The following is a 12432-nucleotide window of genomic DNA, read 5'->3' as shown; positions in this document are numbered from 1 at the left end:
TATGGTAAAATTACTGGCTTATAAAACAAATTAAATTCAGAGAAAAGAAAAAAATAAAAGGAATGTGAAGAAAAATCTTACTTTTAAACTTATTGTGGGATCAAAACATTGACAGAGCTGTATCAATCCGGAGCAGTCTTCCTGCTGCTAAGACCGGCAGGCCGCTGAGCCTGGTGCAACACCTTCATCTCTCCAAACGCTACTATGTAACTGGTGCTTTGTTTGTAGGACACTGAGCAATAGAGGCTTATTTTTTGTTTTTTACTGAATGGAATAAGTTCCTAGGTTGGGTTAACATGTATAGACTGCCTGAGATAATAAAAACTTCACCATTACATTAGGTTAACGGGAAATGAAGATCTTCCTGGCTCTGACAGGAGAAAAGGGTTGGCTGCTGAAAACAGCATGGGTGTTCTGTAGGCTACATACGTACATACTTAATAATTAACGTCACCTTCAGCAGAAGATTAAAAATCGATGGATATGGATGCTTGTGCAGAATCTTCCCGCCCTCTGACATAAATTTCACAGGGAATCTCTTCCATTACTCTGTCTTCTAGGGCCTGTTCAGGGCACTCATGTGCCTGCTTGAAAGTGTAGCTACTCTTTTTGAAGGTGCTGTTAAATGTTTTCATTGGCTGCGGTTGTGCAAAATCATTTCGGAAGGGAAGTTCCATGGAACTGAGGTTGGTCCTGCTTTGTTTGATGCTGGGCGCCTGCGATCCACAGTGATGGTCGTGGATGCACCGCGACGCCGTGGACGAGCACCGCGCCTTCTGGTAGCTGTCCAGTTCCTCCGACAGGTCGGCCAGGTCCGCAGACATCTCCTTGTCTCTCAGTGAAAACAGTTCGTAATGAGGAGGATCAAATACTTCTTGGAATCCAGTTTTATTAAAAGCAGTTTTGCAAGCCATGACCTTTTTTCGAGGCTGTTTCACTTGTACTAAAATAGAAATAATGAGAAGGACCAAGACAATCCCTGACGTAATGCCAATAATTGTTCCGTGAGTTTTAGTGATTTGTTCAAACAGTCCTGCTTTTTTCTTTTCTGCAGAAGAGAGAAAGAAAAACGATGAGGCTTTTAAAATTCGTTCATGAGTCCTGTCACAAACTGGTAAAGTATTTTTAAGTAAAGCAGAACACTTCTGTATTTTTTTTCAAATACAACACAGAAAATGCAATTTAAAATTAGGTTTTTAAACAAAATAATCCCATTACGACTTCTGGTTAAAGTAACCAATCATAACGCAGCTAGACAGACTACGACAAAGGAAAAGGACTTGGTTCTTTACTCAGAAGGTAGGTGAATACATAGCTTGCAAATCAAAGTAATACATGAATACAGAAAACGCCAAAACAAAATACCCTTGTTCTATCAAGTTTAGCTTTCTGCTCTATGGTAGGTTTGAGTATACCCATAGTATTTCTACTGATGGTCATAAGCAAGAGAGAACAAAAATGATCTGACTAACCCACTCAGGTATGTTATCATGGTGAACTGTTTTTGAATGATTACCTGAAAATACTTTCTCTCAAGTACTTAAGATAGCCATATCAGATTACATTAACTTTCTATAGTAAGATATTTACTGAACTCTTGGGAGAATAAAAGGGAGATAAACTTTAGTACTGAAACAGTGATTTGATAACCAGTTTGTAGACATTCAACTAGTATTACCACAAGCCATATTTATCTTCCAGGGAGTATATACTGGAACTATAGCATAGGAAATTCATGGAATAAAAAAAGCAGTCCTTATAATGAGTCTGTTTTTACATTGTAAGACTGAATCCATCAGTTGATTTTTATTAAATAGTATTTCCATTTAATTTAAAAAATAAGAATACTCTAGGTTACAATCTAAATTATTATGAGAATAAGGTATCTTTACAATAGAAATGACCAAGAAAATAAGGGGAGGAAATACCATGATTGACTTTTGAACAACTTTAAGGTAAAAAACATAGTCTATAAAAAAAAATGCTTTTGTTGAGAATAAATATTTTTCTTCACTTTTACCACATCCCAGAGGTCTATGGTCCATTAAGGAGAACATTTATTTTATATGTGTTTATTCCAGCCAAAGCAGTTATGCCAAGCACAGTTGTAGAAAAGGACATTTTAATTTTTTCTTAATGAACGGCAATGGACACTCCTCTCTCAAAAAGGCTGGCCTCTGCCAGTAGACTCACCTTTACAGTGATTTTCGTCCCAAGGGTATGCACAGTTTTGAACCCCATTACAGACTAAAGAATTATTGATGCACATGTTGCTATGGCAAAAGAAAGTGCTGCCTGTGCAGGGAGCTGTAGGAAAAAAGGAAACTTTGTTGCTAAGAACTGAAAGCATACAGATTACAACTCATCCTGATTTATTTTACATTTACTCTTATAAAGTCAATATCTTACCTCAAAGGCTTTTTTGTGAACACACTCTGTACTACACAAACAATAAGACAAAGGCCAATATTCTCTGTTGCTGACTCATGTAAACTTGCACTTAGGTTGGGCGCTAAAAGACTGTTTTTAGTGTAATGACAATATGAATATACGGTCATCCCTTGGTATCTGAGGGGGATTGGTTCCAGGACCCACTGCAGACACCAAAACGTGCAGATGCTCATGTCCCATAGTAGGCCTCTCCATAGCCAGTTCCTCATCTGTGGATTCAACCAACCATGGATCATGTAGTACTGTAGTATTTGCTACTGAAAAAAATCCATGTATAAGTGGACCTGCACAGTTCAAACCTCTGTTACTCAGGGGTCAACTGTATTTCCCATGGTTCTTATGAAACTAGTATATAGCCTGGTATATATATATATATATATATTTGGCTGCGTTGGGTCTTTGTTGCTGTGCACGGGCTTTCTCTAGTTGCGGCGAGCGGGGGCTACTCTTCTTTGCGGTGTGCGGGCTTCTCATTGTGGTGGCTTCTCTTGTGGAGCACGGGCTCTAGGTGCTCAGGCTTCAGTAGTTGTGGCACGTGGGCTCAGTAGTTGTGGCTTGCGGGCTCTAGAGCACAGGCTCAGTAGTTGTGGCGCACGGGCTTAGTTGCTCCATGGCATGTGGGATCTTCCCAGACCAGGGCTCGAACCCATGTCCCCTGTACTGGCAGGTGGATTCTCAACCACTGCGCCATAGCCTGGTACATTTTTTCAAAATGTTAAAAGAAAACGTTAGCAAAGACGTGGAGACACTGAACCCTTGTGCATTGCTGGTAGAAATGTAAAATGGTGCAGCTGCTGTGGTAAATACTATGGCAGTCCCTCAAAAATTCATATAGGTTACCATAAGCTCCAGCAATTCTCCTTTTAGGTATATACTCGAAGGCAGAGACTCGAACAGATACTTGCTGTTCATAGCAGCATTATGCACAAGAGCCAAAAGGTGAAAGCAACCCAAATGTCTGTTGATGGATGAATGGATTACCACAGGCAAAAAGGGAAAAAAAGCACTCTTTGGAATTTCAAAAAAAATGTTTTAAACAGTAAAGATATATGGAATATATGCCATTGAATTTCATATCTGATATAATTCTTTAAAAAACCTTAATGGTCTCAAAGCTCATCATAAGGACAGTAAGTATTAGTTACATACATAAGCTGTTAGATTAAGGATAGAAAAGCCAATGAAGATGTATGGTGGTATTTTATTCAAGTACAAAATTAGCTAGTGTACCCACTTCTGTTGTGTCATATTTATCATAAAATCATATTACACAAATGTGTGTACTTTAAAATATAACAAGTGTCCTAGAGAACATATAGCTTTTTTGAATTCCTCATTTCTAAAAACTGGAGTTTTCTGTTTTTTGTTTCTATATCATACCATAATTCTATTATATACTATATCATATTACATGTTGAATTCTTATTTTACCTATTTTATCCAGTTCACAAATGCGGATACAGAGACGGGAAGCTATTTTCAAGACAGGGTGAGTGAAGTTATAAACAGCACTGTGGCTTCTAGGTATTCTGATTTTCTGAGTCAAACTATCATCAGCTCTTAAAGTTTATCAACAGAACATTATGTGACAGTACTTTGATGGCCCTTCATAGTTCCAAAAGTGGCAAAAAAGACAGGTTTTCTGCAGTGCTTCTTATTGATTGAACAGTGAGTGGAAAATACCCTTAGTTTTTTATCATAGAGTTCTTTATAACTGTTCTCCACATTATTTAAAGCAATTAGAAAGCAGCACTGATATTGTCAGATTTCATTTTGTAGAAATGTGAAGTATATTTAAAATTACAAATGTATTAAGCTTTATGGATTTTCAAAGGACAAGCATAGCTGTTTATAATGAGAATCAAAGTATCAGTTATTGACATGGGTTGCTAATGACACGCTTCAGTTCAGAACTATATAAAATGGCTGAATTATAAGTCTTTATAAATAAGGGACAAAGATAACAGCAAAAATACTGCCAGTTATGAACTACTCTCTACTTACAGCCTGAGGACTTTCTCCTTTCCCCTTTACTCACTATGGGTCATGGTGTGGGAGAGAAGAGGGGATTAGGATTTTAGCTTCCCTCTACTTCTGATGAGATGTGGCAATGATGGTGAAAGATGGTTCTCTCCTTCAGTTAAGCCTGCAGGGGACCCGTAGGGCAGTATGTCACTGAAAATCACACTATGGATTTATTCTAACAAAAATATCTTCTGCTGCTTTCACAGTTCTAGTCCTGGAAATTACTTTCCTAAAACCATTCCCTTTCTTAAAGAGTGAGGTACATATTAGTATTCAGTGCTTGGGAAGAAGTCAAACATATCCTGGTTGCTATTCTATATCACTCATTTTAGCCAAGTTATACTATTTTAGTCACATCTGCAATCTACAATGAGTAGAAATGAAGTGAATCTCTCACGCAGAATTAGTCCATTTATACAAACCTCCTCAGAAATATTTTCATGGATGGATTAATAATAATTACAGATCATTAACATTTTAGAGAAGAACAAAAGTTTAACAATTTGAGTTAATGATAAGCATGTAAAAATGTACTGTTTGGAGCTCTCAAATGTGCTTACAAATGGACATTCTTAAACTGGGACTTTTGTTTTATAAAAATTCATAAAATCCTTTATTTTGATCACACACTGTTTTTGGAGGGGAGGTTTTCTTTTTCTTCTTGGGTAATAAAGCTACATTTAGGATATGGAGCTAAGTCTACTGCAGCCTTCAATTAGTCTGACCTTTAGTGATTAGTGTAAAGATATCACTTGAAGGAGGCTTGTCACCTGTTTACTTATCAGATTTGTACTAAAGAGAAATCATTAATGTTTACAGAGAAAACAGCTAAAACACGTTAGAGAAGAATTTTACATATAAGTTTAGACCACTGCCAAAATAAATATGTGAGTCAAGAATGTGAACAAGTAGCCATATTTAAAAGTCTTTAAAAATAAACTGGTGGAATTAATTCTACTGATAGTTTATTTAACCTAATATATCTGTGCAAAAAGTTAATGCAGCAGGACCAAGGCTGCTACCTTTAGAAGGGTCTGTGTGCAAGGTTGGCCCTTAGCTGGCATCTGGGAACTTGGCTTTCCTCCATTCCCTGACTGATAAGGTGGTTTACGGTGCCTAGAGGTTGTTAACAATGTCATCTATGCCAAATACTTGCTTTCCTTCTGTGAATCTAGAATTTCGGTATACGTAAGGCAGACAGTGCCTATGTGAACAGCTCCCAATATAAAACCTTGGGTGCTGAATCTCTAAACGGGCTTTTCTGGGCAGAAACATTGTACATATTACTGCATTTTCTGGTTGCTGGAGAAATGAACATACTCAGTGTGTCCCACTTGGGAAGGAGAGAGCATAATGAGGCCTGTGAAAGGACTTCTCCAGATTCAGACAATATTTTTCCCTTACTGATCCTTTCACTGTAATAATCTTAGCTGTTAGGACGAATGTATGTTGGTCCTAGCAAATCACCTAACATGTGGGTGGTGTTGGGGAGCCCTGAAACAATATCCAAAATGTTATCATTTTAACATGTAATCAATATAAAACATTATTAATGAGATATTTTACATTCTTTATTTCATACCAAGTCTTTGAAATCTGGGATCTATTTTTGTAATTATAGCAATTTTAATGTAGACTGGCTGCACTGTAAGTGCTCACCAGCTACATGTGGCTGATGGACCCTGTACTGGACAGCATAGGTACAGATGTTGGGAGTAAATGTACTGAGGAAAAAGTAAGAAGGCTAAAAGGCTTTCTTGCTAACTGCATCTTTGTATCAAGCGCTGATTTGAATTATTTGAAACAGTGAAACAGCCTTTGTAGGGTTGTTTTTTATTTTTCAAGTTTGAAAAGTTTTCAAAATAAAACAGTTTTTAGAAACAAACTGAGGTTATATCTATAGATCGATAAAAAGCAACAGCATAGTCTACTTGTGGCAAATACCACTGCTGAACTCTTGACATTTCCCAATGCTTGAGGAATTCACGACACCCCAAATAACTCAACACTTTCTCCTTTTATCCATTCAGTTTTCATTTTCCAAGTCAGTCAGGCCCCAAAAAGTGACTCTGTCACTTTGCATCCTTGTGGAGTCTGTCTCCACAACTCTTCTTTCTCCTCACTGTCACTTATTTGGTTCAGACCTTCCTGGTTTCCCACCTCAATCATGGAAGTAACCTCCTAAGTAGCCTCCATGCCCCAATAAAAGTACAGCTCTGATTATATCTTTTTGTAGTATATATAACATGCTTCAAAACTCCCCAGTGCCTGTCTAAATAAAGCCTTTAGTTTAAAGGTCTTCAAGTTCTAGCTTTAATCTACCTTTCCTGGTTCATTTCTCTCTGTTCTCCTTTCCACTACTTCTTGTGGGCCAAATTAGCTCTGATTCTATACCTTTTTTATTATAGTACCTCTGTTGGAATAATAACCTCAATTAACATTTCTACCTTCTAAAATCTACCTACCCTCAAGGATAAACCCAAAGGACCTTCCTTCAAGGACTACTTGCTTCATAAACAATGCTGCCCACTAGAAGTAACTTTGATATTTAATAAGAAAGCACTTTGTTTTCTGTCTTAAATGGTCTTTGTCATCGTCAATCCTGTATTTACTTCATTTGCATATATGTCACCTCAAGTGACTGTAAGATCCTTTAGGACAGGGACTGTATCATCCATTTTTGTATCTTCATAGCAAACACTTCATATTGTAAAAGTTAAATAAATGAATGGAAGGCAGGTAGGAAGACTGGTTGGCTAAAATTAACTTCATAACCCAACTGACCATCTGGTAATTCAAAAAGATCTTTAAAATTAAAAATAGAAGAGTTCAGCTACAATAAAGACTGTATATGGTCACATACAATAATGATTTTAATATAGAATCCAAGGAATAATAATATAATACTTCGAAATTATAAGTAAAGGGTAAAATTAGTAATTCCCAAATTTCTCAAGAAAAATATCTGATAATATCTTACTGTTATACTGAAATATTTACTAACTTTGGATTTGCAAAAATCATATAGCTTACCATTATACCATACTCATCAGTCAGGACATAAAAGCTAAAACATTTGTCTCATGAGGACAATAGATAATATATACCACTTATTTTTTAAAATATATGTGATGAGAACATACACATGCAAGTGTATCCAGGAAGTCTGGGTGAGTCTTTAAATGGTAGTTTTCTTCATATAGGAGATGACTGTGAGGAAAGGAACCCATTAAACAGGCTAATCAGCTCTGCCCAAATGTAGATTAAAGTTAAGGGCCATTCAAAACCAAGTCAAAAACATGATGGTGTAAAAGCAGTTTTTTGTCAAGCTAATGCAATATGATCTGCACTTACAATAAGCAAAATCAACAAAATAATTATTAGGAAATACTGACAAGTCACTTGTACTTTTATAGGAGACACAAAAGCAGCAAACCATTTTGCCTTGTGAGGATTTGTTCACTTGAATTACCAAGAGTTTAAGGGAAGAATTCTAAAATCTGTTCTCAAAGTTTCTCCATTTATAAGCTGGGTCAGTGTATCTACACATGAGCTACAACATCCTTTAATATGAAAAAGTTCCCACATGCTCATAAAACAGTAAAGATACCTTTAAAGACTTAGGCAATCAGAAAAAGACAAAATCCCCATTGTAACTACAAGGAAGATGTCTAAAGGATATGCACAGAAGGAAATCTAAATGTGTCACTACAAAAATCAACCAAGTACAAAAGAAGGCTGTGATGAAGGAAATAAGGGATAACAAAGCTGTTAAGACATATAGAAATCAAACAGCAAAATCGCGGAAGTCCTTCCTTATTAGTAATTACTTTAAATGTAAATGGATTAAACTCTCCATTCAAAAGGCAGAGATTAGCAGAAAAGATTAAAAAAACCAAGATCCAACTATATGATATTCTATAAGAGATTCACTTTAGATCCAGAGACATAATTAAGTGGAAAGTAAAAGGATGGAGAAAGATATTCCATACATATAGTTACCAAAAGAGAGCTGGCCTGGTGATACAAATACAGGCACATGTTGGAGATATTGCTGGTTTGGCTAAAGGCTACTACAATGAAGCAGGTATTGAAGTACTCAAATGAATTTTTTGGTTTCCCAGTACATATAAAAGTTACATTTATATTTTACTGTAGTCTGTTAAGTACGCAAGTAGCATTATATCTAAAGAACACAATGTACATACCTTAATTAAAAAACACTTTATTGCTAAAAAATGCTAACCACCATCTGAGCAAGTCTTTTTGCAATAGTAACATCAAAGATCACTGATGACCATAACAAATGTAATAATAATGAAAATGTTTGAAATATTGTGAGAATTATCAAAACGCGACAGAGAGAAACAAAGTGAGCAAATGTTAGAAAAATGGTGCCAATAGACTTGTTCAACTCAGGGTTGCCACAAACCTTCGATTTGTGAAAAATGCAGTACCTATAAAGCGCAATAAAGTGCAGTGCAATAAAACAAGGTATGCCTATATCAGACAAAAACAGACTTTAAGTCAAAACTGTTACAAGTGACAGAGGACACTGTACATTGATAAAAGGGTCAATTCACCAAGATATAATAATTATAAATGTATATGGACCAAAAATCAGAGCCCCAAAATATAAGCAAACATTGTTAGAATTTAAGGGAAAATTAGACAGTTCTATGATAACAGTTGGAGACATCAATACTCCACTTTCAATAATGAATAAAACCACATAGAAGATCAATAAGGAGGGAATTCCCTGGTGGTCTGGTGGTTAGGACTCCACACTCTCACTACCAAGGGCCTGGGTTCAATCCCTGGTCGGGGAACTAAGATCCCACAAGCCGAGCAGGATGGCAAAAAAAAAAAAAGACCAGTAAGGAAATAAAGGACTTGAACAATACTATAAACCAATTGGACCTAACAGACATGTATAGAAAACCCCACCCAACAACAACAGAATATATTTTTCTCAAGTGTGCATCGAACATTCTCCAGGACAGACCATATGTTAGGCCAGAAAAAAAAAAAAAATCTTAATTTTAGAAGATGGACATAATACAAAATATCTTTTCCAATCAAAATGAAATGAAACTAGAAATCAGTAACAGAAGGAAAACTGGAAAATTCACAAATATGTGGAAAATAAACTACACACTCTTAACCAACCAATGGGTCAAAGAATATATCACAAGGGAAATTAGAAAACACCTTGAGACAAATGAAAATGAAAACACAACATACCAAAACTTACAGGAAGCAGTGAAAGCAGTGCTAAGAAGGAAATTTATAGCTATAAATGCCTACATTAAAAAAAGGAGACAAAAAAGGGAGAAAGATCTCAAATCAATAACTTAAAGAACTAGAAAAAGAAGAGCAAACTAAACTAAAAGTTCCATGCCTTTGTCAGAAGCATTAAAATAATAAAGATTAGAGCAGAGATAAATAAAACAGAGGAAAAAAGAAACTACAGAAAATAAAAACCACCAAACTTGGTTCTTTGAAAAGATCAACAAAATAGGCAGACTTTTAGATACAATGACTACAAAAAAGAGAAAAAGAGATTAAAAAGACTCAAATTACTAAAATCAGAAATGTAAGTTGGGACATTAGTGTACATTTTACACATATACAAAGGATTAGAAAAGAATACTAAGAACAATTTGTATACCAAAAAAAAGGCTAACCTAGATGAAACAAATTCCTAGAAACACAAAAACTACCAAAACTGAACAAAAAGAAAAAAGTCTCAATAGATCTCTAACTAGCAAGGAGACTGAATCAGTAATCAAAAACCTTTCAACAAAGAAAAGCCCTGGACCAGATGGCTTCTCTGGTGAATTCTACCAAACACATAAGAAAAATTAACACCAATCCTCAAACTCTTCCAAAAAGTTGAAGAGGAGAGATCACTTCTTACTCACTTATTGGCCAGCATTACTCTGATATCAAAGCCAGACAAAGATACTAGAAGAAAATAAAACTATAGACCAATATCCCTTATGAATACCAATGCAGAAATACTCAACAAAATACTGGCACTGAATTCAGCAACATTTTAATATGATAACCAACTGGGACATAATGATGGTTCAACATACAAAAATCAATCAATGTAATACACCGCAATAACAGAATGAAGGGGAAAAATCCACATGATCATCTCAAGTGAATCAGAAAAAGCATTTGACAAAACTGAACACCATTTCATGATAAAAACACTCAATAAAGTAGGAATAGAAGAACACTTCTTCAAGATGATAAAGGCTATATATGAAAACCCTACAGCTAGTATCATACTCAATGGTGAAAGGTTGAAAGCTTTCTCCCTAAGATTAGGAACAAGACAAAAATGTCCACTTTCACTTCTATTCAATATAGTGTACTAGAAGTGCTAGCCAGAACAATTAGGCAAGAAAAGGAAATAAAAAGCATCCAAATTGGAAGGGAAATGATGAAGTTATCTCCATTTGCAGATAATATGATCTTACAAGTAGAAAACCCTAAAAGACCACACACACACACACACACACACACACACACACACACACAGAGAGATTCAGAGCACATAAACTAATTTAGCAAAGTTGTAGGGTACAAAATCAATAAAAATTAGTTACCTCTCTACACACTAACAAGGAACAAATGGAACATTTACAACACATTGAAAAGAAGAAAATTCTTTGGAATAAATCTAAGCAGGGAGATATAAGATGTACAATGAAAAGTACAAAATGTTGCTAAAAGAAATTAAAGAAGACAAATAAATGGGAAGACATCCTGGGTTCATGGATTGAAGACTTAATATTGTTAAGACAACAGTACTACTCAAAGCAATCCACAGATTCATTGTGATTCCCATCAAAATTCCAAAAGTATTTTTTGCAGAATAGAAAAACTTATTCTAAGATTCATGGAATCTCAAGGGACCCTGAATAGTCAAAACAATCTTGAAAAAGAAGAACAAAGTTGGAAGACTCTTCCTAATTTCAAAACTTACTACAAAGCTACAGTAATCAAAACAGGTGGTACTGGCATTAGAATAGACAAATAGACCAGTGGAATAGAGTAAAGAGTCCCTCAAATAAACCCTCACATATATACAGTCAATTGATTTTTGACGAGGATAACAAGACTATTAAAAGGGGAAATAACAGTCTTTTCAAGAAATGGTCCTGGGAAAACTGTATATTCACATGCAAAAGAATGAAGCTGGGCCCTTATCTTATACCATATTAAAAAATTAACGTGAAATGGATCAAAGTCTTAAATGTAAGAGTGAAAACTATAAAGCTTTTAAAAGAAAACAGAAAAGGAGTTATGTCAGCAAGATGATGGTGCCAAGTGCTACCTTTGTCTCTCCCTTTCAGTCTACAACCAGTAAAACATCCATAACTCAACTCTGCCCAACAGACCAGGATGCTGGAGAATTGCAGACATCTGTATATCTAAAGGTGGGTGGACTGGAACACAAATAGGAGGCAGCACTCAGGGAACAGCAGAGTCACTGCCTGTGATCTCTGCCACTTTGCTTCTATGGCTGAGCCTGCAACCCCAGAGAATCTGGTAGCAGCAGGGGAGGTAGCCATACAACACCAGCTTCCTGGCTGCAGTGGCACCTGCAGCCACAGGGAACCAACGTTACCGGGACCTGCAACCCCAGCTACCCTCTTCCCCTCCCCCTACTCCCACGGTAGCAGAGCCTGCAACTCAGTAGACCCTGGACGTGGCGGAGGTGCCTGCAATCCCAGTGCCCCAGGTGGCAATGACAACAGCAGCAAGGCACCAACAACCCTGGAGGCACAAGCAATGACAATAAAGAAGATGACAACGAACAAAGTGCCGATCCTCAAATGTTATATAACCAGAGGCAGCTCCAATAAGAGAAACCAAAAACTCGTGCTATAGTGCCACCTACTGGAAAACTAAAGAAAGGCCTCAAATTACTAACCTGTT

General features: G+C 36.4%; 1 protein-coding gene across 1 annotated transcript in view; it reads right to left on the bottom strand.

Annotated features, from left to right (window-relative positions):
• Positions 1-217: 217 nt before the first annotated feature.
• NETO2 (neuropilin and tolloid like 2) overlaps positions 218-12432 on the bottom strand; it is a 69130-nt gene continuing 56915 nt past the window's right edge. The window contains exons 8-9 of the mRNA XM_068527574.1: positions 2194-2307; positions 218-1048 (exon numbers count right to left, since the gene is read on the bottom strand). Coding sequence (XP_068383675.1) covers positions 468-1048; positions 2194-2307 — 695 coding nt within the window. The 3' untranslated portion in view covers positions 218-467. The remainder of the gene's footprint in view (positions 1049-2193; positions 2308-12432) is intronic.

The sequence above is a fragment of the Eschrichtius robustus genome, chromosome 19 (genome assembly GCF_028021215.1).
Source record: "Eschrichtius robustus isolate mEscRob2 chromosome 19, mEscRob2.pri, whole genome shotgun sequence".
NCBI lineage: Eukaryota > Metazoa > Chordata > Mammalia > Artiodactyla > Eschrichtiidae > Eschrichtius > Eschrichtius robustus.
This window is presented reverse-complemented; position numbering and strand designations above follow the sequence as displayed.